General features: G+C 37.2%; 2 protein-coding genes across 2 annotated transcripts in view; one reads left to right on the top strand and one right to left on the bottom strand.

Annotated features, from left to right (window-relative positions):
- Positions 1-7,344: 7,344 nt before the first annotated feature.
- Positions 7,345-15,499, bottom strand: LOC125044268 (T-complex protein 1 subunit theta-like). Its single transcript, XM_047640848.1, has 9 exons — positions 15,345-15,499; positions 13,027-13,197; positions 12,406-12,651; positions 11,725-11,904; positions 11,443-11,622; positions 10,904-11,157; positions 8,469-8,589; positions 8,076-8,213; positions 7,345-7,942 (listed from the first exon to the last, which is right to left on the bottom strand). The coding sequence occupies exons 1-9, from the start codon at positions 15,402-15,404 to the stop codon at positions 7,652-7,654; spliced, it is 1,641 nt and encodes a 546-aa protein (XP_047496804.1). The 5' UTR covers positions 15,405-15,499; the 3' UTR covers positions 7,345-7,651.
- A 1,264-nt stretch (positions 15,500-16,763) lies between these two features.
- LOC125044203 (aconitate hydratase, mitochondrial-like) overlaps positions 16,764-22,423 on the top strand; it is a 16,818-nt gene continuing 11,158 nt past the window's right edge. Inside the window, exons 1-6 of the mRNA XM_047640713.1 lie at positions 16,764-16,873; positions 19,991-20,148; positions 20,641-20,866; positions 21,171-21,296; positions 21,757-21,915; positions 22,341-22,423. The exon at positions 22,341-22,423 is cut by the window's right edge and continues 104 nt beyond it. Coding sequence (XP_047496669.1) covers positions 16,841-16,873; positions 19,991-20,148; positions 20,641-20,866; positions 21,171-21,296; positions 21,757-21,915; positions 22,341-22,423 — 785 coding nt within the window. The 5' untranslated portion in view covers positions 16,764-16,840. The remainder of the gene's footprint in view (positions 16,874-19,990; positions 20,149-20,640; positions 20,867-21,170; positions 21,297-21,756; positions 21,916-22,340) is intronic.

Here is a 22,423-nt window from a genome sequence, read left to right as displayed (position 1 = left end):
GGGTGCCTGAGCGGGGGAATATTCCTTGATGACCTGCTGTGAAAGTCACGCTGCTTGGTAAGACTGGTCCTAGTAATACATGCCACAGCAGTGGCAGCATGATTTGCCATCTAGAAAAATATAAACGACCAGATACGATGTATATCTATCTATCTATATACATATATGTATATATATAAATATACATATATGCATTTCCGTGGATATATATATATATTTATTTATCATATATGCATATATGTATATGTATATGAATATACATATATGCATTTCTGTGTATATATATGTGTATATATATATGTAAATACAAATATGTATTTCTGTGTGTGTATATATGTATATATGCATCCATATATGTATATTCATATATATATATATATATATGAATACACAATCACACATTAAATGCACACACACACACACACACACACACACACGCACACGCACACGCACACGCACACACGCACACACACATATATGTGTGTATGTGTGTGTGTGTGTGTGTGTGTGTGTGTGTGTGTGTGTGTGTGTATAAGGATATAAACAACGAATTCAGATACGTAGTTGTCTGGAATATTTGTTCTCAATCTAAAGAGATAACTTGAAGACAATGCGTTATTTTTATTTTTATTTCAGATAATATAACGAAATGATCGAATAGTAATCGTTTGTTACTCAAGATGAATGTACTGTATCATGCAAGTTGAAACCAATGCACCTGCCAAGAATTCCTCCCGACACGAGCGCTGGGTCGTCACTGACAAGCAACTGGACATACTCGTGACTGTTTAGCAACCATAGCAACCTTGTTTCATATCTGTTACTACGAACAAGATCATGAAGATGAATATGGCTGGCATTCAAGTCCCCAACGAGCACAGTTGACTAAGAGTAAACACATTAATGTCATGTCAAAATGTTTTGCTTGTGCGTACACTTTTAATAACATTCATAAAAGAGGTTCTAGCAGGAGTCTCGATAACACAGACCTTGACATTTACATGTTACAGGTGTGTGAGGCAAAAACGTTTTGACATACATTACTTAAGAATTTTGAGATTGAAGATGATATGGTGTGCGGTTCAATATTTGCTACTCTACATTCTTGTAATATTATGTCAATACTGAACTGTCTCTTTCTTACGCAAAGCGTTCGTTAATCTTTTCTTAAGTACAAACTTAGTATAGTGATTACCTTTAAATTTTATTCGTGTACGTAATCTATTTTTAGTTTAAACATTTTATAATTGTTCGATGTGTTCATGTGCCATATTGAAGTTGAATAACTCTACTTATTTTCTTTTCACTTATATCTTTAGTTGCTAATATTTCCCGAATACATATACCACTCAAATATTTTGGAGTAGGATTTTGAGTAATTTATCTATTTCATTTTATGAGAGGGATTTTTTCTTTGCACTGAACATTAACTTTTTCATTCAATCCTACCAAACAGTTTTTCTAAAGCGTCAACAAATCTGTCCGTCACATCTAAAACGATCTGCGTAATCAAACCTCTAAGTTCACTTTGCTTACCGTCATAGTACCCACCTGCAGATCCTTCAACCGCCCTTCCATCTTGCTATCCTTCCGAATCTGCTCTTCTCTCCCTGTCACGACGCGTCCTACTCTAGTCTGTTCCGACCTGCCGTCGTCCGTTCCATCCTGCCGTCGTCCGTTTCAGTCTGCCATCGTCCATCCCGTCCTGCAGTCGTCCGTTTGCTACGTATCATTCCACGCGAGGGAGGCTTCTCTCCTCCACATGTTGTTCTCACGAAGCCATGGATCAGCAAGGGGAGCATCAGTATCCTTGCAATGCCTTGTTGTGTGGTTCCCCTACTATGTCTTTGGACGACGTTGCTTGATGTTGCACTGATTCATTTTCAACGGAAGGTTTGTCTGGAAACCATTTTCTTTGCATTTAATGTACTGTTCTTCAACTTCTTCATTATCAATCATGTAATTGCAGTCCTTCGTGGACTGTTTTCCTGCACATATACCATACCAAGAGGTCTTCGATCTGCATTTTTCAGCCACATGTCCCCATCGCTGGCATCTGTAGCATCGTCGTAGAGGTGGATTGTAGTAGTCAATCCAGAGCTTTTCCGGGGGTGGATTGGTCTTCTTATGTGTTCATGGATCTCTATTATGTTGACTTTTTGATAGAGACTCAAGCCAGAGATGGAAACATCGATCCTAAGCAGATCAAGTTGGTTATTGTAGTTTTAGTTCTCCATAATTTGTTGTTCGAAGATCTCCAATGATATCTTCTATCTGTTCTACCATGGCGTATTTGTGTTCGTCCCTTCTGAAGGTGATCTTTATGGAATAGTGTTTCTTTGAAGCGTGATAGAGCCAGTTGCATTTGGAGGCTACATCAGTGTCCTTTGGGAGGTCCAATCTAATCCTCTGGTGAAGTGGTATAATTCCCTCTTCACACATTGCTGGCCGTAAAGGCTGGCGATTCCTGCTCCTTGTTTTCTTTATCTCCTTTCATTAGGAATTTGTATATCCTTTAACTGGTAAGAAGTCGCCATCACTGTTCTCATCTTAACAATGAAGAACTTTATCGTTATCTTGTATTTCACTACCAGGTTTCTGTAGATCATGTTTTAATATCGATGTTGGCTATTCATAGCTTCTCTCTATATAGTTCTCAATTTCGAAATTTGCATTTGAAATATCCTTAGTGATTGACTATGGCATTCTTTTTTATGTCTAATTTTATGGCACTTAATATTTTTATGGAGATTATGCTGATTTCGCCTTATTTGATTTTTAACAATATAAAGGGATGTGCATAATATGCAAAGATAACTTGATAGCCCTTCTAACAGTACATTTTCGTATAACATCAGTTAAAAGTAAACAAACGTTTTGATTATACAATGATGGTGGATTACATTGTTACACAGTATATTTTATTTTAATCTTAGGAACTACTTTTCATGATGCTGACCGTCGCTTACTCGACTCTGCTTTCATTCGCTCTTGACAAGCTTTTTAATTCGTTAGTGAATTCAATGGTGAAAGCGTCTAAAAAAATTATCCGCTAGCGACTAAAATCATGATTTCTGACCGTCTTTACTTTACCACTCGCGTCTAGTGAATAGATGATGAGTCAAGACGACGACGCCGGTGTGTGTGGGTGTATGTGCTTTCCTGTTGGGTGTAATGCCCAGTTTTCTTCTTATGATGGCACCGGAATTAATCCAACAGAATGGAAACAAAATATTCCCATAGATAACGATTATATATTATTGGAAATTTAATTCTAACTAATTTGTTTTTATTACAACACAGATGTTCTGCTCCTTGACTTATCCTGTGAAACACAACACGCTCGTTTTATAATGTTCCCCTTCATGAAACCACAGATTTAGTAGTCAACAATCTAAACAGCACACATCTCAACGATTTTGCCCAATCAAAAACTAACTTTAAAAAATTACTTGAGATTGCAGCCCATCACTCGGTTTTTACGTTTGATGATTGCTTATACAGTCAAACAGACGGTGTAGCGATGGGTTCCCCATTAGGCCCTTCCTACGCAAATTCATGCCTTTGCTATCACGAACAGAACTGGCTTGAACAATGTCCGCCTGAATTTAAACCCGTTCATTATCGTCGATACATCGATGATACTTTTCTCCTTTTTAAACACCTCTCACACGTAAACCTTTTTCTTAACTATCTAAACTCGAAACACCCGAGCATCATGTTTACCTGTGAGATGCAGAAAAACAACCATTTACCATTTCTGGACACGCTAATTACCTATAACAATGGCACCTTCCATACAAGCGTTTACCGAAAGCCAACCTTCACTGGCCTCGGACTTCACTTCCTTAGCTACATTCCATATTTATACAAAATTAACAGCACCAAGACTTTAATGACTCGAGCATATAACCTGTGTAGCAACTGGTCAACTTTCCATGACGAAATTAATTTTCTGAAAGAATTCTTTACAAACAATGGGTACCCATTGTTCTTAGTTGATAGAATTACCAAAACCTTTCTTTGTAAAGTTTTCTCAAATCAACCCATTGCCCTGACTGTTAAAAAAGACCATAGATACGTTAAATTGCCGTACATGGGTAGTTTACGTTTTGAAATCAGGAAGCAACTATAATTACTGTTACTAAATAATTACCCTCAAATTAAATTCACTTTTGTCTTCACCAACACTAACAATATAGCCAAATTTCTAAAACAACCTTTGAGATGTAACTCTGACATGTGTTCTAACGTAGTGTATTTATTTACCTGTCCTTGCTGCCAAACTCGGTACATGGGATCTACCTCACGTTGGTTACGACACCGCATCCTAGGCAAATCCTTCAAGACTGGCCTTCCGCTAAGCAAACCATCTTTCTCGGCAATAAGAGAACACTCTCTACTTCACTCACACCCTTTCTCTAACACAAATTTCAGTATTTTATCTACCCATTCCTCCCGTCCAGACCTTATCATATCGGAATCCTTGTCCATACAGAAGATGAAACCCGAACTCAACAACACAACCACCGCAACAACCTTATTCACTCAATAGGCCTTCCCTCTCACCAACTACCCACTTTGGTTAGTTTTGTATCTTTTTGATTGTTATAGTTTTGTGTTTCGTTGTATATATATTATGTCATTCCATTTATATGTTTATATTATATTATATGTTCTTTTTTTTATCTTATGCTTTCATGACTTATATTTATCTTGCGTATATATATATATATATATATATATATATATATATATATATGTATATATATTGATATATATGAAACGAAAAGAATGCTTTGCACATTGTTTTTACATAACTGTAAAGTAATTGTTTTCATTACGTTACAACAAAAAAAGGTATTCAGTATGTAGCCTTCTTCGATAAACACAAAACGTGCCGTAATTGCAGTGCATAATGTTGGTAGCGCTATTACCCAAACTACCACGGGCATGCCGAATACCCGGCCAGGGAGGGCATTCTTCTGTTATTGACCTACGTTCACATTTTTTTTTTTTTTTTTTTTATCAACTTAACTAAAAGTGTCTTCGAACACTTGACTGTGTCTCACCGTGTTTGAGAAAGTCCTGCGTTTTTTGCTATTGGCGATAAACCACTCGGGCTAAATCACAGACACTGTTTTTATGCTTCCGTTTTCTATCCGAAGATGATGAGGTTGGGCAGGAATGAGTTTGCCTATGAACTCAGTCAGGGTTGATTATGCTTTAGCTTAGGATTCGGACGTAACTGTGACAAGGTGGGAACGATCTCCGGAAGGAAACTGCCAACTTGTTTTTATAAGAGGAGACTGTTATCAGAGTAAGGAGCTGTAGAGGGAATGAAGTAGTAATGTGGAGAGATGGATCATAAGGCTGCAGAGTAGTAATAAGGGAAGAGGGGGTAGTATATGGAGTACAGGATGTTGGGGGAGGAGGAATTTTTCCTGGAGAATGAATAATAACCTGGGTGGATAATTTGGACTGAACTGAGGTCATAGTAGATGAGGAGGGGAAGTTGTAGTGTTCAGAGTTGTATTCAAAGGAGAGCCTGGATTCAGGGAATCGGGGGGATTAAACTCAGAGGGACTAGTTGATAAAAGGACACAAAGTCGTCATTACGGGCCATGATAAACCTGGCGTATGTTGGGGAAAGAAATGGTCCACCCCGCAGAGTAAGGGCTAGACCTAAACAGGGGAATACCGTGCCCATGGCTCCCTCAGACACAAAGTCAGCCTTCATCCTTTCAACGCGGCTCTTACACCTTAGGAAGTGGATAGTAGAAGGGGTTGGAGAAGAGAAGGAAAGGAGAGGAGAAGAAAAGACCGTGCAAAATTAGGCAACAGTATGATTGTAAGTACTATATGTTCATGATACAGGACTGGTGTACTTGATTTTGAGCGGGTCGATCCGATACCTTGAGTATTAACTGTCCCTTCATTTTGACATTCTCGGATTAAAAACAAATATTCAATTTTGGTTAATAATTGGCCCAAAAATTTCATCCGTCTCCCTATTGTTCGGTAACATGTTTACTGATTAGTTACTATTTAGATATGTTTCAGAATTTAAAAATAATTTTGAATGGCGCCGTTTTCGACGAGAGGGGTAACTATGTAATCGCTGACCCTCACGGGGCCACAGCACAATTTCTCATTTTGACCATCTCTAAACAGTGAAGTTACAGTTTACCAGTGTATGTAACCGACTTGCCATGTGTCGCAACAATACATACTTTCAAGAATCTTGTTTACTCTAAAAAAAAAAAAAAAAAAAAAGCCTCTTAATAGGTATTATCGTTGCAATTTTGCAGTTTCTTGAAGAGCATTTATCGATAACACACACACATTTTATATATACATATATGTATATATGTATATATATATTATATAATATTTAGTATAGTCATATTATTAAGTAATATTCTAAAATAAAGCATGTCAAGCACAAAACTTTTTATATTTCCTTATAAATTATATTAGATATTAAGAAAATGTCACAACACAACCTACCATTGTGTTATCTTCAAAGTATTATGACGTTATATTTGTGTATTTGTATAAAACGAGATTTGCCTTCTTTATTTACATTAAAAACAAAGTGGGTTACTTTATGGCCATTCAAATTTTGCTCCAATAATATGGAACGCCCGTGGTAGTTGCGTATGACACAATTACGTAATCAAAAGTGTCTAGCACACTCATATCAGTTTTAAGCTCATATTGGGATAAATTTCAGGTTTCGAAACTGTAGTCTCACTTTTCAATGAATCTATTTAGTGTACAGCGGGCTCTTCACAGATTTTTTTAGTTCAAAAACAATTTTCCAAAAACTACGAGAATAAATTGATATCATATGCACACTTAAGAATAACAGGCTATGTAAAAAAAAAATTTTTTTTTACAAATGGTTACTTAGGGGGTCATCATATATATATCCTGTTACAATTTTCAATAGTGAACTGTAAATTCTACCCTGCCGTATCCATCAAGCTACTCGAAATCTTTATTTTGAATTACACCTACTCTTCATACAGATTTCGCGATTTGCATAATGAAAATGACAAATATTCATGACATACACTTATTACAGATATTAGCGAATGAAACTTTACAATGTGAAGACCTTTTATTCATGGAACAAAGCAATTAAAAAAAAAATCTTCGTATTTATACAAGGCAGAGCTTCAATTACCTAATAAAGAAAAACTGAGGATGCAAGAAGCAATAGCTTCTAGATGGTTGAAACTGGTTATGAATATCTGGATTTTAAATGATAATTTGTGAAACTTTTGAACATAAATGAAGGATGGTGGTAAATATTTTTGGGTAAATAAAATGTTTGAGTTATCTATTTGGATGATTTATTAATCATAGAAAGGCTTGTGTGAATGACGATAATTGTGTTCTTTTGAGCACTGGCAATGAACAAGCTTTGTTACTCAATCCTTCTGTTCATAAAAGGTTCTTGAACACTGGGTGCTGCTCGAGCTACAGATGACCAGGGATATCACCATCTCCTCAAAATTATATTGTTATTCCCTGATAGTCAGTAAAGCAATATTACATGTGAAAAACGAAGAGAACAGAACAGAAAGGACAAGCAGAAATATTAAGTAAAAAACGAAAGCGTTCCTATTGGCCAGCACTTGATTTAATCATCATCAGGATCCTGGGGGCCCATTCCTCTTGCCTTGGGACCACCTGCCCTCTTCGCCATAATGATCTGATCAACACGGAGAATCTGGTTGGCAGCAGAGGTCGCGTACTTCAGTGCCCAGAACTTGGTGAGGTAGAGATCAAAGATTTCCTTTTCCTTAGTATCAACTACTAACGTGCCTTCTCCTTCACAGTCAAAACCTACATTGGTTTTGCCTTCAGAGTGTGCTGCTAATAAGTTGGACAAAGTCTCTTGGTAATTTTCACCACAGTTGTCTGCAAGGACCTGTTGCAAAAAGAGAAAGATATGGGTATATTAAAGACTCAAGTTAGATGCCATAAGTAAGTCATGTGATCATCTTCCAGTCTGAGGCAATTTTTCTAACTTTATAATGCACATAATAAACTAAGCAACTTACCTTGGGAAAAACTTTGAGAGCATCAGCAAATTTCTTGATAGAATACTGTTCAAGACCAGGACACTGAGATCCATATTGTTCAATGAGCCGGCTAAGCTCTACTTCTGTGCCTCCAGCACCTGCAACACAGTTTCCATCCTGCAGAGATGCATAAGGGATATTGTGCATTAGTGACTGATTCTTAATAAAACTGACAAATGACACTATTAAAAATGGTTTATTTGTGTGTTTATCCCCTTCCCCATTTGGTCTCTTAAAAGTATAAATACTTCACTATGAAATGCTCTGACAGTAACAATAGGTTACATAAAACTATGTAAAAACATATTTCAAGCTCCTCACAGTTAACAACTATAATTCAAAAAGGTCTTAAAATTCTCTGAAAATCCATACCCTGCAAATTCCCTTGAAAGTGTTGACTGCATCATCCACAGCTCTCTCAATGTCATCCATGTAGTTGTCAGTGGAGCCTCGAATAACAATTGTGGCAATTCTGGATTCTGCACTCTCTTGCCTGCGAGGGAGATAATTTATTAAATGCATTTTTTTGGTTAATTCTGTTTTCATGCTATAATGTAAAAATATCAGTGATTTATGATAACTATGCATTAAAACAAAGATGTTACTGGGCATATCCCTCTTATTATCTACCCTTTTATTACCAGGATGGTAGTTTACCAAGAGAGAAAGGAAAGAAAAACTGAAGTGTATGAAAAAATAACAGAAGTAATCTCATATTTATATTCCTGCTAGACTTTGAAGACAACAACGAAGAAGCACATCTCCCAGATTCATTTTTCAATTTCCTCTATATACCCAACCATATATAATGGTCTACTAAAAAATCTTCATTAACCACTTTATTCTGGCCGATGCTTAGGAAAAAAAAAAAGTTTTAGGCTAGACATAATGGAAATTTTGGCTGGCAGCCAGGGTGATGGGACGGATTTGCCATGAGTGCACAAAGCTCTTGGAAGGTGATTAGACTCTGTGGGTATTTTGGATACCCACAGAGGTATACGAGTGTGGAATGTACCATGTGTGAGCCATGACTGGAAGAGTGCTGGCTCCAGGGATGACACTTATTTCCATGCTTAGGAAGCTATTCCTACCTGCCATGTCTGGTGTTACATAATGATAAACAAATAAAAATAAATAAATGTTATTGCATTGAGTTAAGGACAAACTAGAGAAATAATATAGAGTCTGTGCAGGGAAAACATTCTATTACCATCTGGAAATAGCATTTCAAATGAAAAATATTCATTGAAATATGACAAAACAGCAAAAACACTTGTGCAAGGGGAAGGCAATGAGTTTTGACACAGGAGTGTACGTGTGCACTTGGCCTATAAACCACACCCGTGAGTGTGGCCACTCAAGTAAGCCTAATGCCCAGATTTTGGGCTACATACAGGCAATGAAGCACATGGATCCAAGGTGTTAAATGGATAGAGTACATCATTACAGACATTCTAAATAAAGCGATAATCATCAATTCTAAATTTTGATGTACAACCATTTTTCATCACATAATAAAGCAGTTAGGATCCAAACAAACATGCAAATTTTAAAAAAATATCCCTTGTGGCTGGGAGAGGCTTCCTACAATGAAAAGGTTCTTCCTCCTATATGTTTTTTTGTATATTTTCCTTAACCCCTTAACGACGGGTCACATCTATAGACGTCAAAACAAACCGTTTAAAATGTGGTGTGCGGCTGTACACCACAGCGGCGCGCCAAAGCACTATGAGCCGGTGATTCAGCTTGATGTACCGAACTCCCGCGCTCAAAGTTGGCGCGTTGCCATTGAATGTAGAGGTTTTTTTTTGTGTGTTTTCTTCACCTGTCACCAAGAGGTTAATACCCCATTACAAAAGGATTAAGACTGGTTTGATGCACAATTTCATGTGTACGAAACACTAACTAGAAGCATTCTATCACTATATATACATGCAGTGTATAAAGTTTTTGACATTACTGGGGGTGGTAGGAGGGAGGAAAATATGAACAAACCTATCACTTACAAGACAGACAATCATACATATTGTTACATTGCCTCAGTTGTTTCACCAGAAGTGGGTGTAAAATAGATGGGTAAAATTGGGAAGCATCCAATTTTACTTTCAATTTTTTCAACTTAGATACAGGTAGGGGTACTATTTCAAGCCCTGTAAGTGTTCCTGGGCACTATCTAATAGGTATTGCATGTGTGTGTGTGTGCATGTGTGACTGTGTGCACATGCAATGTATGTGCATTTCTGGATGAGATTGCTTTCATTTTTCTAGGCACTGAGAAACAAGTACTTTTAACCCCTTGGTGACAGGTGTAGAAAACTAAAACTAAAACTAAAAAAAAACTATGCTCTGGCGATCCACGGCAACGCGCCGACTTTGAGAGTGGGAGTTCGGTACATCAAGCTGAATCACCGTCTCATAGTGCTTTGGCGCACCGCCGCGGCGTACAGCCACACGCCACATTTCGAGCGGTTTGTTTACATGTCTATAGACATGACCCATCAGGAAGGGGTTAAGGTCTGCAGACTAGCTCCTGCATCCACAACTTCCTTGGCAGCTTTGTTATTTCCCAAGAGCAGAGGATCAAGATTCCTGACAACAAGGAACAGATATCCAGAAATAAAAAACAAATCTGGCAGTCTGGTATCTGACATACATCTAATCTACACAGGGTCTCGAACTGTAATGAGGCTTTACTCCAAAGTCAGAATAGATGGTCTAATGTTCAATGCTGTTAAACATGCTAAAGCTCCTAATGGTTCCAGTTAGTGGTCCAAATACAATTTTTTTTTTTCTTTTTTTATATATACCTGAAGATCGTGACAGGGGTATCTCCTACTTCATCCATGAAGACCTTGTCACAGAATCCAATCTCTTCCTTCGTGGGGCAGATCATTTTGGGCAGAATGATTGCGCCAACAGTCTTGCACAACCGTCTGAGATCCCACTTGCTTGTGACACGGACGGCCATGATGTCATATTTGTTCAAGTAATGAAGAGCTAGGTCTCCAATCTTGCCTCCAGCAACCACAACACTCACTCCTGCTGCAGCAAGAGCTTTCACCTGTCAAAGGATTTTTCTCAATGATTTCTCTAAGAAGAAGATTAAAATGACAAAGGGAAAAAAAAAAAAAAAAAAAAAAAAAAAAAAAAAAAAAAAAAAAAAAAGCATAAAAAAAAATATATATATATATAGTTAAATAAAAGGAAGTAAGAAAAGTATTTTTTGAATCAATGTCTGGAGAAAAAAAAAAATATATATACACTGTATGCAATAATTAAGTTATATTCACTAACAGAGAATTTAATAATATAAAAAAAAACCTGCTTTCAAATTTCCTATACTTACATCATCTTCCATTTTGGACTCTTCACCACGAGAGAAGTTTGCTAGTTCATCAGCTGTCTTGATCAAAACAGTTCCCTTGGTCTCTGTGGTTGTAACATCAAATGGGCAAGAGTAGACAGCCAACTTGGCCTTTACTTTAGAGGTCACAGAGCCTTCGACTGTCCTCCTGAATACCATACCCTGAAAAGATGAGCCATCCTATAATCTCCAGAAAGCCTTAGGGCAAAATCTTGCAAGATAATTCCATTCACTTAAAGAATAAGATCAATGCCTCCAACTCACCTGAATCACTTCCGAGCGGTTAATGCCCGATCCAACGATTTTGCAAATGCGCACATTGTCAACATTGAAGGTGGTCTTCTCTGGGAGGATGGAGATGCAAGCTTTGGCTACAAGGTTTGCAAGGAAGTCTTCATGACCATATTGTTTGCTCATGATGGCTGTACGGAGAGCCTTTGTTACCTGAAAAAACAAAATACAATCCATAAATAAATGTTAAAAATTAAGATGAAAGGAGTGGGAGGGGGGGGTAATGAGGGAGGGGGAGAAAATCAACGAATAGGGGAGTCAGAGAAAGTCAATAGGGCCCACGAATTGACTCCTTGGTGGCTAAATGCTTGTGGAGCCACGTCATCAAACAAAATAAACAAAAAAATACAATGGTCTATACATAAACCCTAGAAGAATGGATCATGATAATAAAAATATATTGATTTTCTTTTCTGGATTTTTTTTATACAAATTAAGAACCTCTCAAAATGAAATGTATCCCCTAAATTCGACACTAAGCAATTTTATTAGAGACATTCTATAATGATGCAACTTTAATTTTTTTTCTTTCTTTGAAGGGGGGAGGGGGCAATAATTTCAGTCTTCAGGCTTGAGTTTTAAAATGATTCAAATATTATTTAAACTTTTTCTGCAAGAGGACAGAATCAAAATAACTGACACAAAATAACATACCGTTTCCATATCCTTTGGGTCAGTGACTTCCCAGCACTTGAGGGTGGGAAGGATTTCAATGGCCTTGTTTAGCGCCAGTTGATAGCCCTCTGCAACATCTGTGGGAGTGAGGCCCATGCGAATGAGGTCCTCCGCCGCCTCTAACAAAGCTCCAGCAAATATGATAACCCAATTTGTTCCATCCCCCATTTCTTGTTCTTGCATCTGAGAGGCCAGAACCATCAGTTTGGCTGCTGGGTGTTCAACCTATAAATGAAAAAGCCCATTCAGTAAACACACATTCAAGAAGGAATATCATTACCATCAGTTTATTACCATTTCTAATGCATATTAGGTTCTAAATTATGGATTTTAATTATATTTTTATTTATTTATTTATTGATTGATTTTTTATTTATTATTTTTTTTTTTATTCCAAAAGCTATGGGCACAATAGGAACATGAAATTGTCAAATGTCATTTAAGCCACATAGCATCTATGTTCCTCTGACATTAATTTTCTGGAACAAAACTTCCAATGCAGGGTTGACAGCTATCCAAAACCTTCATTGTAAATTCATTCATCCTGACCTAAAATTTTCATTGTTAGCTTCATTTAATCATTACTTTTCTAACTCTTACCTCCAGTTCTCTGATAATGGTGGCAGCATCGTTGGTTACAAACAGCTTCTCCAGGTGGTTGATGACCATCTTGTTGCGGCCTTGTGGTCCATAGGCGGTCTTTAGTGTGTTGCTGAATTCCTTGCATGCAGCGATGTTACGGAACACAGCCTCCTCTAGCCCGGAATAGTGCTGGATAATGAGAAGACAAAGATTAGAATATAAATATTAATTTCCATGCTTCATCACATCTGATGATAATCTATACAGGTAATTCTTGAAGCTATGACTGCAAAGACAAAGTGTATACTTGAGAAGAGACGGAGTTCACCTTAGTTATAGCATTCATTTCTACAATCTGGATGATGTGATCGACAAGTCATGAAAAAATTTGGCTTGGGGGGTGGGTGACATGAACAGATCTTCATTGGAAATTTTAGCTGTGGGCCGGAGTGACGTAACTTGTCGTCACGACTATTTCAGCTGAAGGCCTGGGTGAAGGGAATGACTTGCTACAAGTGCACAAAGCTCTTGGAGGGTGATAAGACTCATTTGGCACTCAGGAAGGGTCCTTTGCATTATTTCTATAAATCATTGTAGAATGTACCATCCATAACAAATAACAAAATGTTACTTATTGTTTTCATTATTGCACTAAGAAATGATATGAAGTCTGTGCAAGGAAAATCTATTACCATATGGATAAAGCAAATCAAATGACAAATACAAACATTGGAAAATGGCATAAAAAACACTTATGCGGAAAAAGTGAAAATAACTTTGCAAAGGGGAGGCACAGAGTTTTTGTCTGTGGCTGGCCTACAAGCTGCACACTTTCAGAGTGGCTGCTCAAAGTAAAACTAATGCCCATATTTTGGGCCACGTAATGTCAGTTGAAGCATCCAGATTCAATGGGTTAAGGGGCACTACCAATTTTTTTTTTTTCCCCTTTCCTATCTAACCATTCCCCATTTTAAGATTCATTCATATTTTCATGGAAATATAATAAATATAATAAATATAATAAATATAATAAATATAATAAATAACACAAATAACAAAGTTTGATTGTCACTGCTACTGCACAAAATGTAAACTACCTGAAGAGATAATATGGAGTCTGCTAAACTAAAATGGTTCTTTCTTATTTTTAATACAACATACAAATAACAAAAATGGCAAAACAATACAATTCACATCTGCAGAAATAAGAGTAAGTATGGAGTCTTAATACTGCACTTGAGTGTTCGTGTGGGCAGTGCCTATAAGCCACACGCTCAAGAGCTGGCACTCAGGGAAGCTTAACGCAGGACTTCGGTTCACATGTGTGCTTTTAGGCAGCTGGATCAAATAGATTAACTTCTAAGTATTTTTTTCCGAGAGTGATGCACCCTCCAGGGACTAAGACCCAAAACCAGATAAAAAAAAAAAAAAAAAAAAAAAAAAAATATATATATAGTAGCACACACCAGAACATTTGGGTATCATGCAAATTAAAAATCCAAATGTAACCTAACATTCATTCCCATGATGGGGGGGAGGAGAGCCCCCTGTGTACCCCCCTTTATTAGCACTTTGGGCTAACTAACTTAAAAACGGACTTAGAGAAAATGTGACATAAAGAAGTCTATCAGTGTGAGGGTGTTGTGGACTTAGTCCCTCGGTGGCGATATGCAGTGGATATTTTTGTCAGTTTGCAGTAAATATGAGGCCGCAGTAGCTGTGCCTGTGTTCTCTAGGACTATCTCTTGCACTCTCTAACGTGGCGGCATCCATTTCCCTCTACCTCGGAGCACAGCCCTCGGTACCTTTACCCAACCTTTGATCTAACTCTCCTCTCTCACTAACGCAGATTACGTTTCAAGGGACTGTCATTCTGATTCCTTTGTGGGGGGGAAATGGCATTAATTTTTCTATCTCTCCGATAGGTCGTTTTCTGGCCAATTACCTATCTATCAATAAAAATATATATAAACTTCCTGCAGTGTAAATATAAAAGATATAATAAATCGAATTAGATTTCCCTCCCAAATTTGGTCAATTATCCATCGTGAGTCAATGACAGGCATGGATGAGTCACCCAAGTCAAAAACCACAAATAGAAGTAAACCGACAATTGTATTTTTCCATCCATACATAATTTTACCCATGCAAGACAATATTCTCTCAACAAAACGGAGAATTTACCTATTCTAGGGTTTATTTTCGAAACACAAGAAACCATGCGTGGTGAAGCACATGACAACCCGCCTGGCCAAACCGCAACAAATACTCAATTTTACCGGAAAATACGCCTCTATTACGCTCCTTCTCACTAAAACCCTTCACTTTGGACTCACCCTGGCACCATCCTTGAGCATAGAGGCGAATCCCGGAGCTTTAGGGACGTGGAGAGCCATTTCGTGTGAAAACCTCGGTTCTTAGGCGTCTTTTAACAGGGAGGCGGCGAGCAGAAGGCAGGGCAGGGAGGCCAACATGACACCGGGAACGTTCTAGAATGTTCTATTTCTTCCGATTTTGTGGCGATTTCATGGTGCGATGAAATGGTTTGGGGGGATGATTTTGATGTCTGTAGTAATTTCATTAAGGTTCGAGGTTTGATTTATAGGGTTTGTTGGGGTATTTTTCTTTATTTCGGATGGCGATGACTATGGAAGGGTTGGCAGTTCTGGCCGATATATACACATTACTAAGATATTTTTGTACAATTAATCATATAGAAATTTTGTATTAAATTTGATGTTAATAAAATCTAGGAATCAGTATGCACGTATATTAAGATTATTTTCTCTCACTTTGAAGTAAGAATGCGAAAGCCATGTTCAATGTAAAGAAAAATGGTTCCCCCGAAGTAATCAAATCATAATGAAAAAATACAAAACAATCCATATTTAATCGAAATTACAATTATCTCGAAATTAGCTTATTCGGTATGATTAAGATGATTTGCATTGCGATTCTACATAAATAATCCCTAGAGGTACTCCGCAGAGATTGGATTGCCAACTATGTATTTGCGTATAGAAGACCGGGCAACTGCGTCTGCTCAATAGATGGCGCTGAATGAGAAAGTATCGTCTGTTTGTTTACATTTATTACGAAAATGAAACGGCAGATAAAACACCCGTAAAATAACACCAGTCCACTCGGGGAAACTGAATGAATAAATAAGAAACTAACATTCGGTGTATGCAGTTTCATTATGATATTATATCATTCACATGAATCCGATATGTACTCTGGAGATGAAACACGATTGATAAGTTGCAATACAATGACATGAATCATAATCACAAATACGTAGGAGAAATTGTCATGGTACATATATACACATATCTAGTTTATTATCTTATGTCCCAGATTGATGCAAATATGTTGCAACAAGACACGTTTTCTATATCTTAAGAGACACATCAACACAAGTAAAATTATACTCCAGTCATAAGATATACCTACTGTTAAAAATAAATGACATACAAGTTCATTGTGGAATAGATCAAGATAGCAGAAAAGGAATCGACATTTCCTCCACCGTTCTGAATTGCTATTTTTCCTTGTCATATCTTCAGTCAGATGGCATTAGGAGCACTTCCGACTATAAACAATAGCTAGTCATCAAAATGGCATACAAAACATAAAATAGAAATACAAAAATACTTTGCAATATATATATATATATTTTGTAAAATCCAGTCAACAGATGGCGCTCTTGTCGAAAGGATCTCTGGATCACATTTTCTGTAGTATTCTGTAGTACAAGTGTCTCGTCTTGCTTGCCCAGTCCTCCACCAGATGGCAGCAGGAGCCCGTCGGTGCCAGTGTTACTAGGCCGACGATGGCGTTGAGGTTAGGACGATACCTGGCACCGGTAAGCAATTTCAGGCGTTAATTTCTCCCTGTTATGTCGTTTTTTTCGAACAATAATGCTAATTAACGGATTGCAGTTGTTTATTATATTATTCTTGTGGGAAGTATAAGGTGATTTAGCGCCTGTACTAGTAATAAACATGAGGGAAATAACCGGTTGTGGATCAGCTGACTCCACCGGTCGCAGATCAGTGGCTATGACGCAATCTCCATATACGCTGTCTTGTGGGTGACCTAATTATTCTTCCATTAGAATTTTGCACTGGTACCATCGATTCTCTCTAGTTTTCGCGAAACTGCGTTTGTGTTACGTAAAGAAAGACCGAAACGAAGAAGAAATTTGTCTTCATTTAGAAGCAGACGATTTCTTAAAATCTCGGCATCATTATCTGTGATCCTTTCTAATTCCCGTGTAATCCTTTGTATATAAATCGTTTTATCTGTTGAGACTTGCCAACTTTCCAAGGTTATGCATTTCTTCATTATTAGAAATGTTTTTTCAGGAGGTTCTATAAATAAAACGTGACTAGAACCATGGTTGAAAATCTGGATTTCAATAACAGTAACCACACAAGTACTCACCACATATATGTACTAGTTTTAAATGAACATGTTTTATAAGTAATAGTGCATAGAAATTCTAGATCAATAGATTCTCATACTTTGCACGGAACTCATTGTTCAACAAGTTGCAGAAGTTGAACAAAGATGGACATGATGTTTTGAATGTTCAGAACCCCTACTTTGGTGTCCAGGACAAGTTGTCCATCTCATCCATTTTGCCCTTCTCCAAAGCTGGGCGACCAGCATGAGAGGTCACAATAGCATCTGTATGTAAAGAGTGATAGGTGCAGGCAACCATAAGATAGTAGGTAAATTTATACCCCTCTATGGTTATCAAATATTATAGTATTTGTTACTGAGTGAGACGCACCCTCCAGAGGTAAAGTTAAAAAACAAGCTGCCTGTCCCCCCCTTTATTAGCGCCTCATGCCAAATTAGGGAAAATGTGACCTAAGAACTCGGGCTGTGTGAGGGTGTTGCGGTCTCTGAGCGGTTATATGCAGCACCTATTTTCATTATTTCGCTGTAAATAGGAGCTGTACCTGTGTTGATTATTACCATTTCTTATACTTTAAGATGGCAATGTTATTTTTGTTTGTCAGTTGCTGGTAAGTTAACTATGCATCAGACAAGTTACAAAACCTATGCAGCATGTAAAAAAAAAGATAATAGTAGAATAAAATAGCTAATGTTCACATTCAAGTTGGTTGCATTGTGGACAGTGAAAGCCTTGAAGGCCTCAAACAGGGTCTCATAGTCCTACTGGTCCTGACAAGTTCTCAGGACAAGCAAGGGAAGGAGTTCTGAATGCAACATTAAGTATACTTTTCAAGTTATTTTAATGATCTTAGAAGTTATTTTTTTTGTGTGTGATTTGAATAAGATTAATAATCATTTAAGTATTTTTTTAGTACTACACATCCATCCAATCCTGTGACTATTCATTATTTCAATTATCAACTTTGTAATGTGTGAATCTCTTGTTACTTTCCATCACAAATGAAATAAATGAAAGTATTGATATAGTTTGCAAAGTGTCCACACCTCTCTGAGTCCCTACTACTACAGCCACTCCTGGGAAATCCACAAACATAGCCGTATGATCCTAACCTGCGGCCTGCACCCCAAACCCCCATCTGAGTGCCATATTTCCCTATCTAGGACTCCTTCCCGGCTGCAGACTGACTCTTCATGTGCCATTAGTCATGTTAAACATTCAGAACACCTTTACGTGATTGATCACTACAAAAATGGTATAGGTGGATTCCTTTCACTCTTTACTCCCCAAATCCCCTAATGTCCACAATCCTGACCCCTATAGCAGGGGAAGGCATGAAGGATACTGGGAAAATTGTGGGGGGAAATATGAATCATGTATAGAGAATTGGTGTCTGTACTTACTATAACCACTTCATTGTCATATACTGAGGAGAGTACCATAGGATTCGTAGGACTAGTGTTCGTATATGTGGGCTAAGTTAATAATACTGTAGGAACCCCACTGGTTATGGTGTAATTAAAGTTCAAAGGTTGCATCTTCAAGGAAAAGAATGTAAACAATACTGAGATTTCTGGAAAATTCATAGATGGCATTGCATATCCCCAGTAAATTTGTATTGTTAAAAAAATAAAATAATACGATTCTGACATTATTTTATAGCCAATATTTTGAAAATATTTATCTGTATATAAGATTAAAAAAGAAAAGGTAATTTACGATATGTTAAATTATTCATACCGACACGTATCTAACATTACTGATCCAACTGCCTTTTTTGAGAGTACACTTGTCATTTCAGCCCTATAGACCTTGATGCAAACAAATGAAAAGGACAGCTGTGACCATGGGTACGGTGATTTTGAAATTTCCTGGAATTATTAAAAACATTGATAATTCATGGGTTGTATTGAAGACCATTAACTGCCCCAATTGTAGCAATGATTGTAGAATAAACTTTAAAATAAAAGACTGTCTGACAAATCTTTTGCTAAGTGACAAGAAAAAGTGCAGTTGTCTTTATGCAAATTATTTTTAAAGTTGTGTGGTTTTATAAATATAAATTTAATGTAGAAATTAATTTTCATATTTATACTTTATTTTTATGAAAAGGATTTTCATATGGTCAGATCAGAAATTAAGTGACAATTCTATAAGACTAGTTTTTGGAGAAGTGTTTGTCTCTTGGTATTAAAAAGCTGAATCAATTGAGTACGTGCAAATAAAAGGTTGAAATATGTTTTTATTGGGTAAATTTGAAAGAAAATTAAAAAAAGATCTAGAAAGATTAATTGATGAGGTTGCTGTCCCTTATTGTGGGGTAGTGGACATGATTAGGGCAGGAATGGCAGTGATGGCTGGACATCGTTTCTTGTTGTAGGGAGCTCCTGTTTTCTATATTTGTTGCTGTAGATGAATTTTAATGTTGAGCTGTGAATGTTTTTCATGTGGTTGTTATTATAAATATTTATCATATATATAGTTTATTTGTATATTTCAATTACTTTTACATTTTTCAATTTTAGATTTAACTATCATAATTTTCCATTATTGCAGAGCCTTGGGAGTGCCCTTCGGGGTCAGTTGCAAGCAAGATGCTTCCACATGTCCCCCCTGGTGGCAGCAGCCCAGAAGGTGGCTATGTCTCACCTGGATCCTGGCAGTGAGATGCCATATGAGAAGCTCCAGGCAAACCTCAGCATTGTTAAGCAGAGGTAAAAGAGAGAATTAGAAAGAGATATATATATATATGTTTGTGTATTCATTTTATTTATTCTTGTTCAGATTTTGGAATACATGGATGATGGTTTTCTTAATTAGTTTTGAGTTTTTCATATTTCATATTTGTATGGGATGCAAGTGAAGGACAGATTGTTAAAAGTAAAAGTTGAGCTAGTCATGCACAGTGTGAGGATGTTGTACTTAAGCTAATGAGGTCTAATTCATGACCTTGTGTAAGAGGCTGGGTTTGTTTTGAGTGTTTGGAGGGACTGAATTGTCAGTGATTCTTACTATAAAAACTGTAGGTGGTTTAGTACTTTAACCCATTTACTCTAGTAATGTGAGATGTTAGGCCCTCCCAGCATCAGTGGGCTGATATGTCAATTTTAAGGGGCATTACTTTTTTATGGAAAGCTTAGTTGGAGTTGCCTTTATTATACATAATTATATATTATTTTTTTTTTGTATTTGTAATCTATCTGTAGACTGAACCGACCAATGACCCTGTCGGAGAAAGTTCTGTACTCCCACTTGGATGATCCTACGAGCCAGGATATTGTACGTGGAGAGTCCTACCTCAAGCTTAGGCCTGACCGAGTGGCCATGCAGGATGCCACCGCCCAGATGGCCATGTTGCAGTTCATTAGCTCTGGCCTTCCTCGTGTAGCTGTGCCCTCTACCATTCATTGTGACCATCTAATTCAGGCTCAAGTGAGTTGATTCGTCTAAAGATTGGTAGTTGGTGATTGAATTTGTGAATAGAATTTATAGAGAAAAATCTGTACGGAATACCAGATGATGATTTACTAAAGCTTGTAAATTAGCTGATGCTAGTTTGCTAGCTTAGTACCATTTGCTGTTTCCATTCATAATTATGTTTTTTTTTTTTTTTTTTTTTAATGGTTCATAATAGTGTACAATGTTGTTACAATTTTAAAGAATAGGAATTTTGCTAACCATAATTTCATATGAGTTTTTTTTTAATCTAATGTTGGTTAAATTTATTTTTCATCAGATTGATGGCCCCAAGGATTTGAAGAGAGCCATTGAGCTGAACAAGGAGGTATACAACTTCTTGTCAACTGCAGGCTCCAAGTATGGTGTTGGTTTCTGGAAGCCTGGTTCTGGTATCATTCATCAGGTGAGCCTCTTGGTTTTTATTTTTATTGTAACACTATTTTTTACATTTCATTTTTTTTTTTTTTTTTTTTTTTCTCCTTATGTTATCAATATTTGTTATTAAATATCTGAAAATATTTCCAAAAATCAAGGAAAAGGGTAAACAAGTACAAGTAAGTGGCACATTGATGACTTAGTACTTGTGAGGCCAAAAAAAGAATAATAAAGAATTAACTCTGCATGGCATGTACACACGTGCCATCTCCTAGGGCAGCAGGTTAACATTTGGTTTACAGTATATTTCTTATGATGATATTAAGATTTTTAGATAACTCTTCTTGTTTGCCTCGTGAAAGTATCCATTCTTATTCATGCCATTTATTAGCAATTTTCCCAGCTCAGAGGAAGGGAATTTTTAAAACTTGCTACTTGCTTTTCTACCTTATACAAAGTCCCAAATTGCTAATCTTTCATCTTTGCAGATCATCCTTGAGAACTATGCCTTCCCTGGCCTGCTCATGATTGGCACAGACTCCCACACCCCCAATGGTGGTGGTTTGGGTGGTCTTTGCATTGGTGTTGGAGGTGCTGATGCTGTGGACGTGATGGCTGACATCCCCTGGGAGTTGAAGTGCCCTAAGGTAAAAAAAAATGTTTTTTCCTAGTATTTTTTGCTCAATGTGCTTGTGTAAAGAATTTTTGAAATATTCATTTAGATTTTTAAGTATCTGAATTGTATTACTAGAGCTTAACCTGTATCTGGTGGGCCACATCTATAGCGGTCTTAACAAACCGACTCATCACACTGGGTATGGCTATAGGTGTCATGACGCACTAGAGCGAGTCAGGTGGAAAGTTCTGCTACAAGTAGGGGATTCCCTGGACAAATGGCAGGACGGTTGCCAGAAATCACTGGAATTAGCGATGCCCAGAGATTTCTGATACCGTCAGTGACAGGTTAATTGGAATATTTGTTCATGACTTTTGTAATGAGAAGTAGTATATAGAAAATTAATGTAGTGTAGTTTACACGTCCCATAAATGTAAGAAAAATTCCTCTTCACAGGTTATTGGTGTGAAACTGACTGGAGAACTGAGTGGGTGGACCTCCCCCAAGGACATCATCTTGAAGGTGGCTGGAATCTTGAC

The sequence above is a fragment of the Penaeus chinensis genome, chromosome 35 (assembly GCF_019202785.1).
Source record: "Penaeus chinensis breed Huanghai No. 1 chromosome 35, ASM1920278v2, whole genome shotgun sequence".
NCBI classification, from domain to species: Eukaryota; Metazoa; Arthropoda; class Malacostraca; order Decapoda; family Penaeidae; genus Penaeus; species Penaeus chinensis.
The sequence above is the reverse complement of the archived record's forward strand: the minus strand, read 5'-3'. Positions and strand labels throughout refer to the sequence as shown.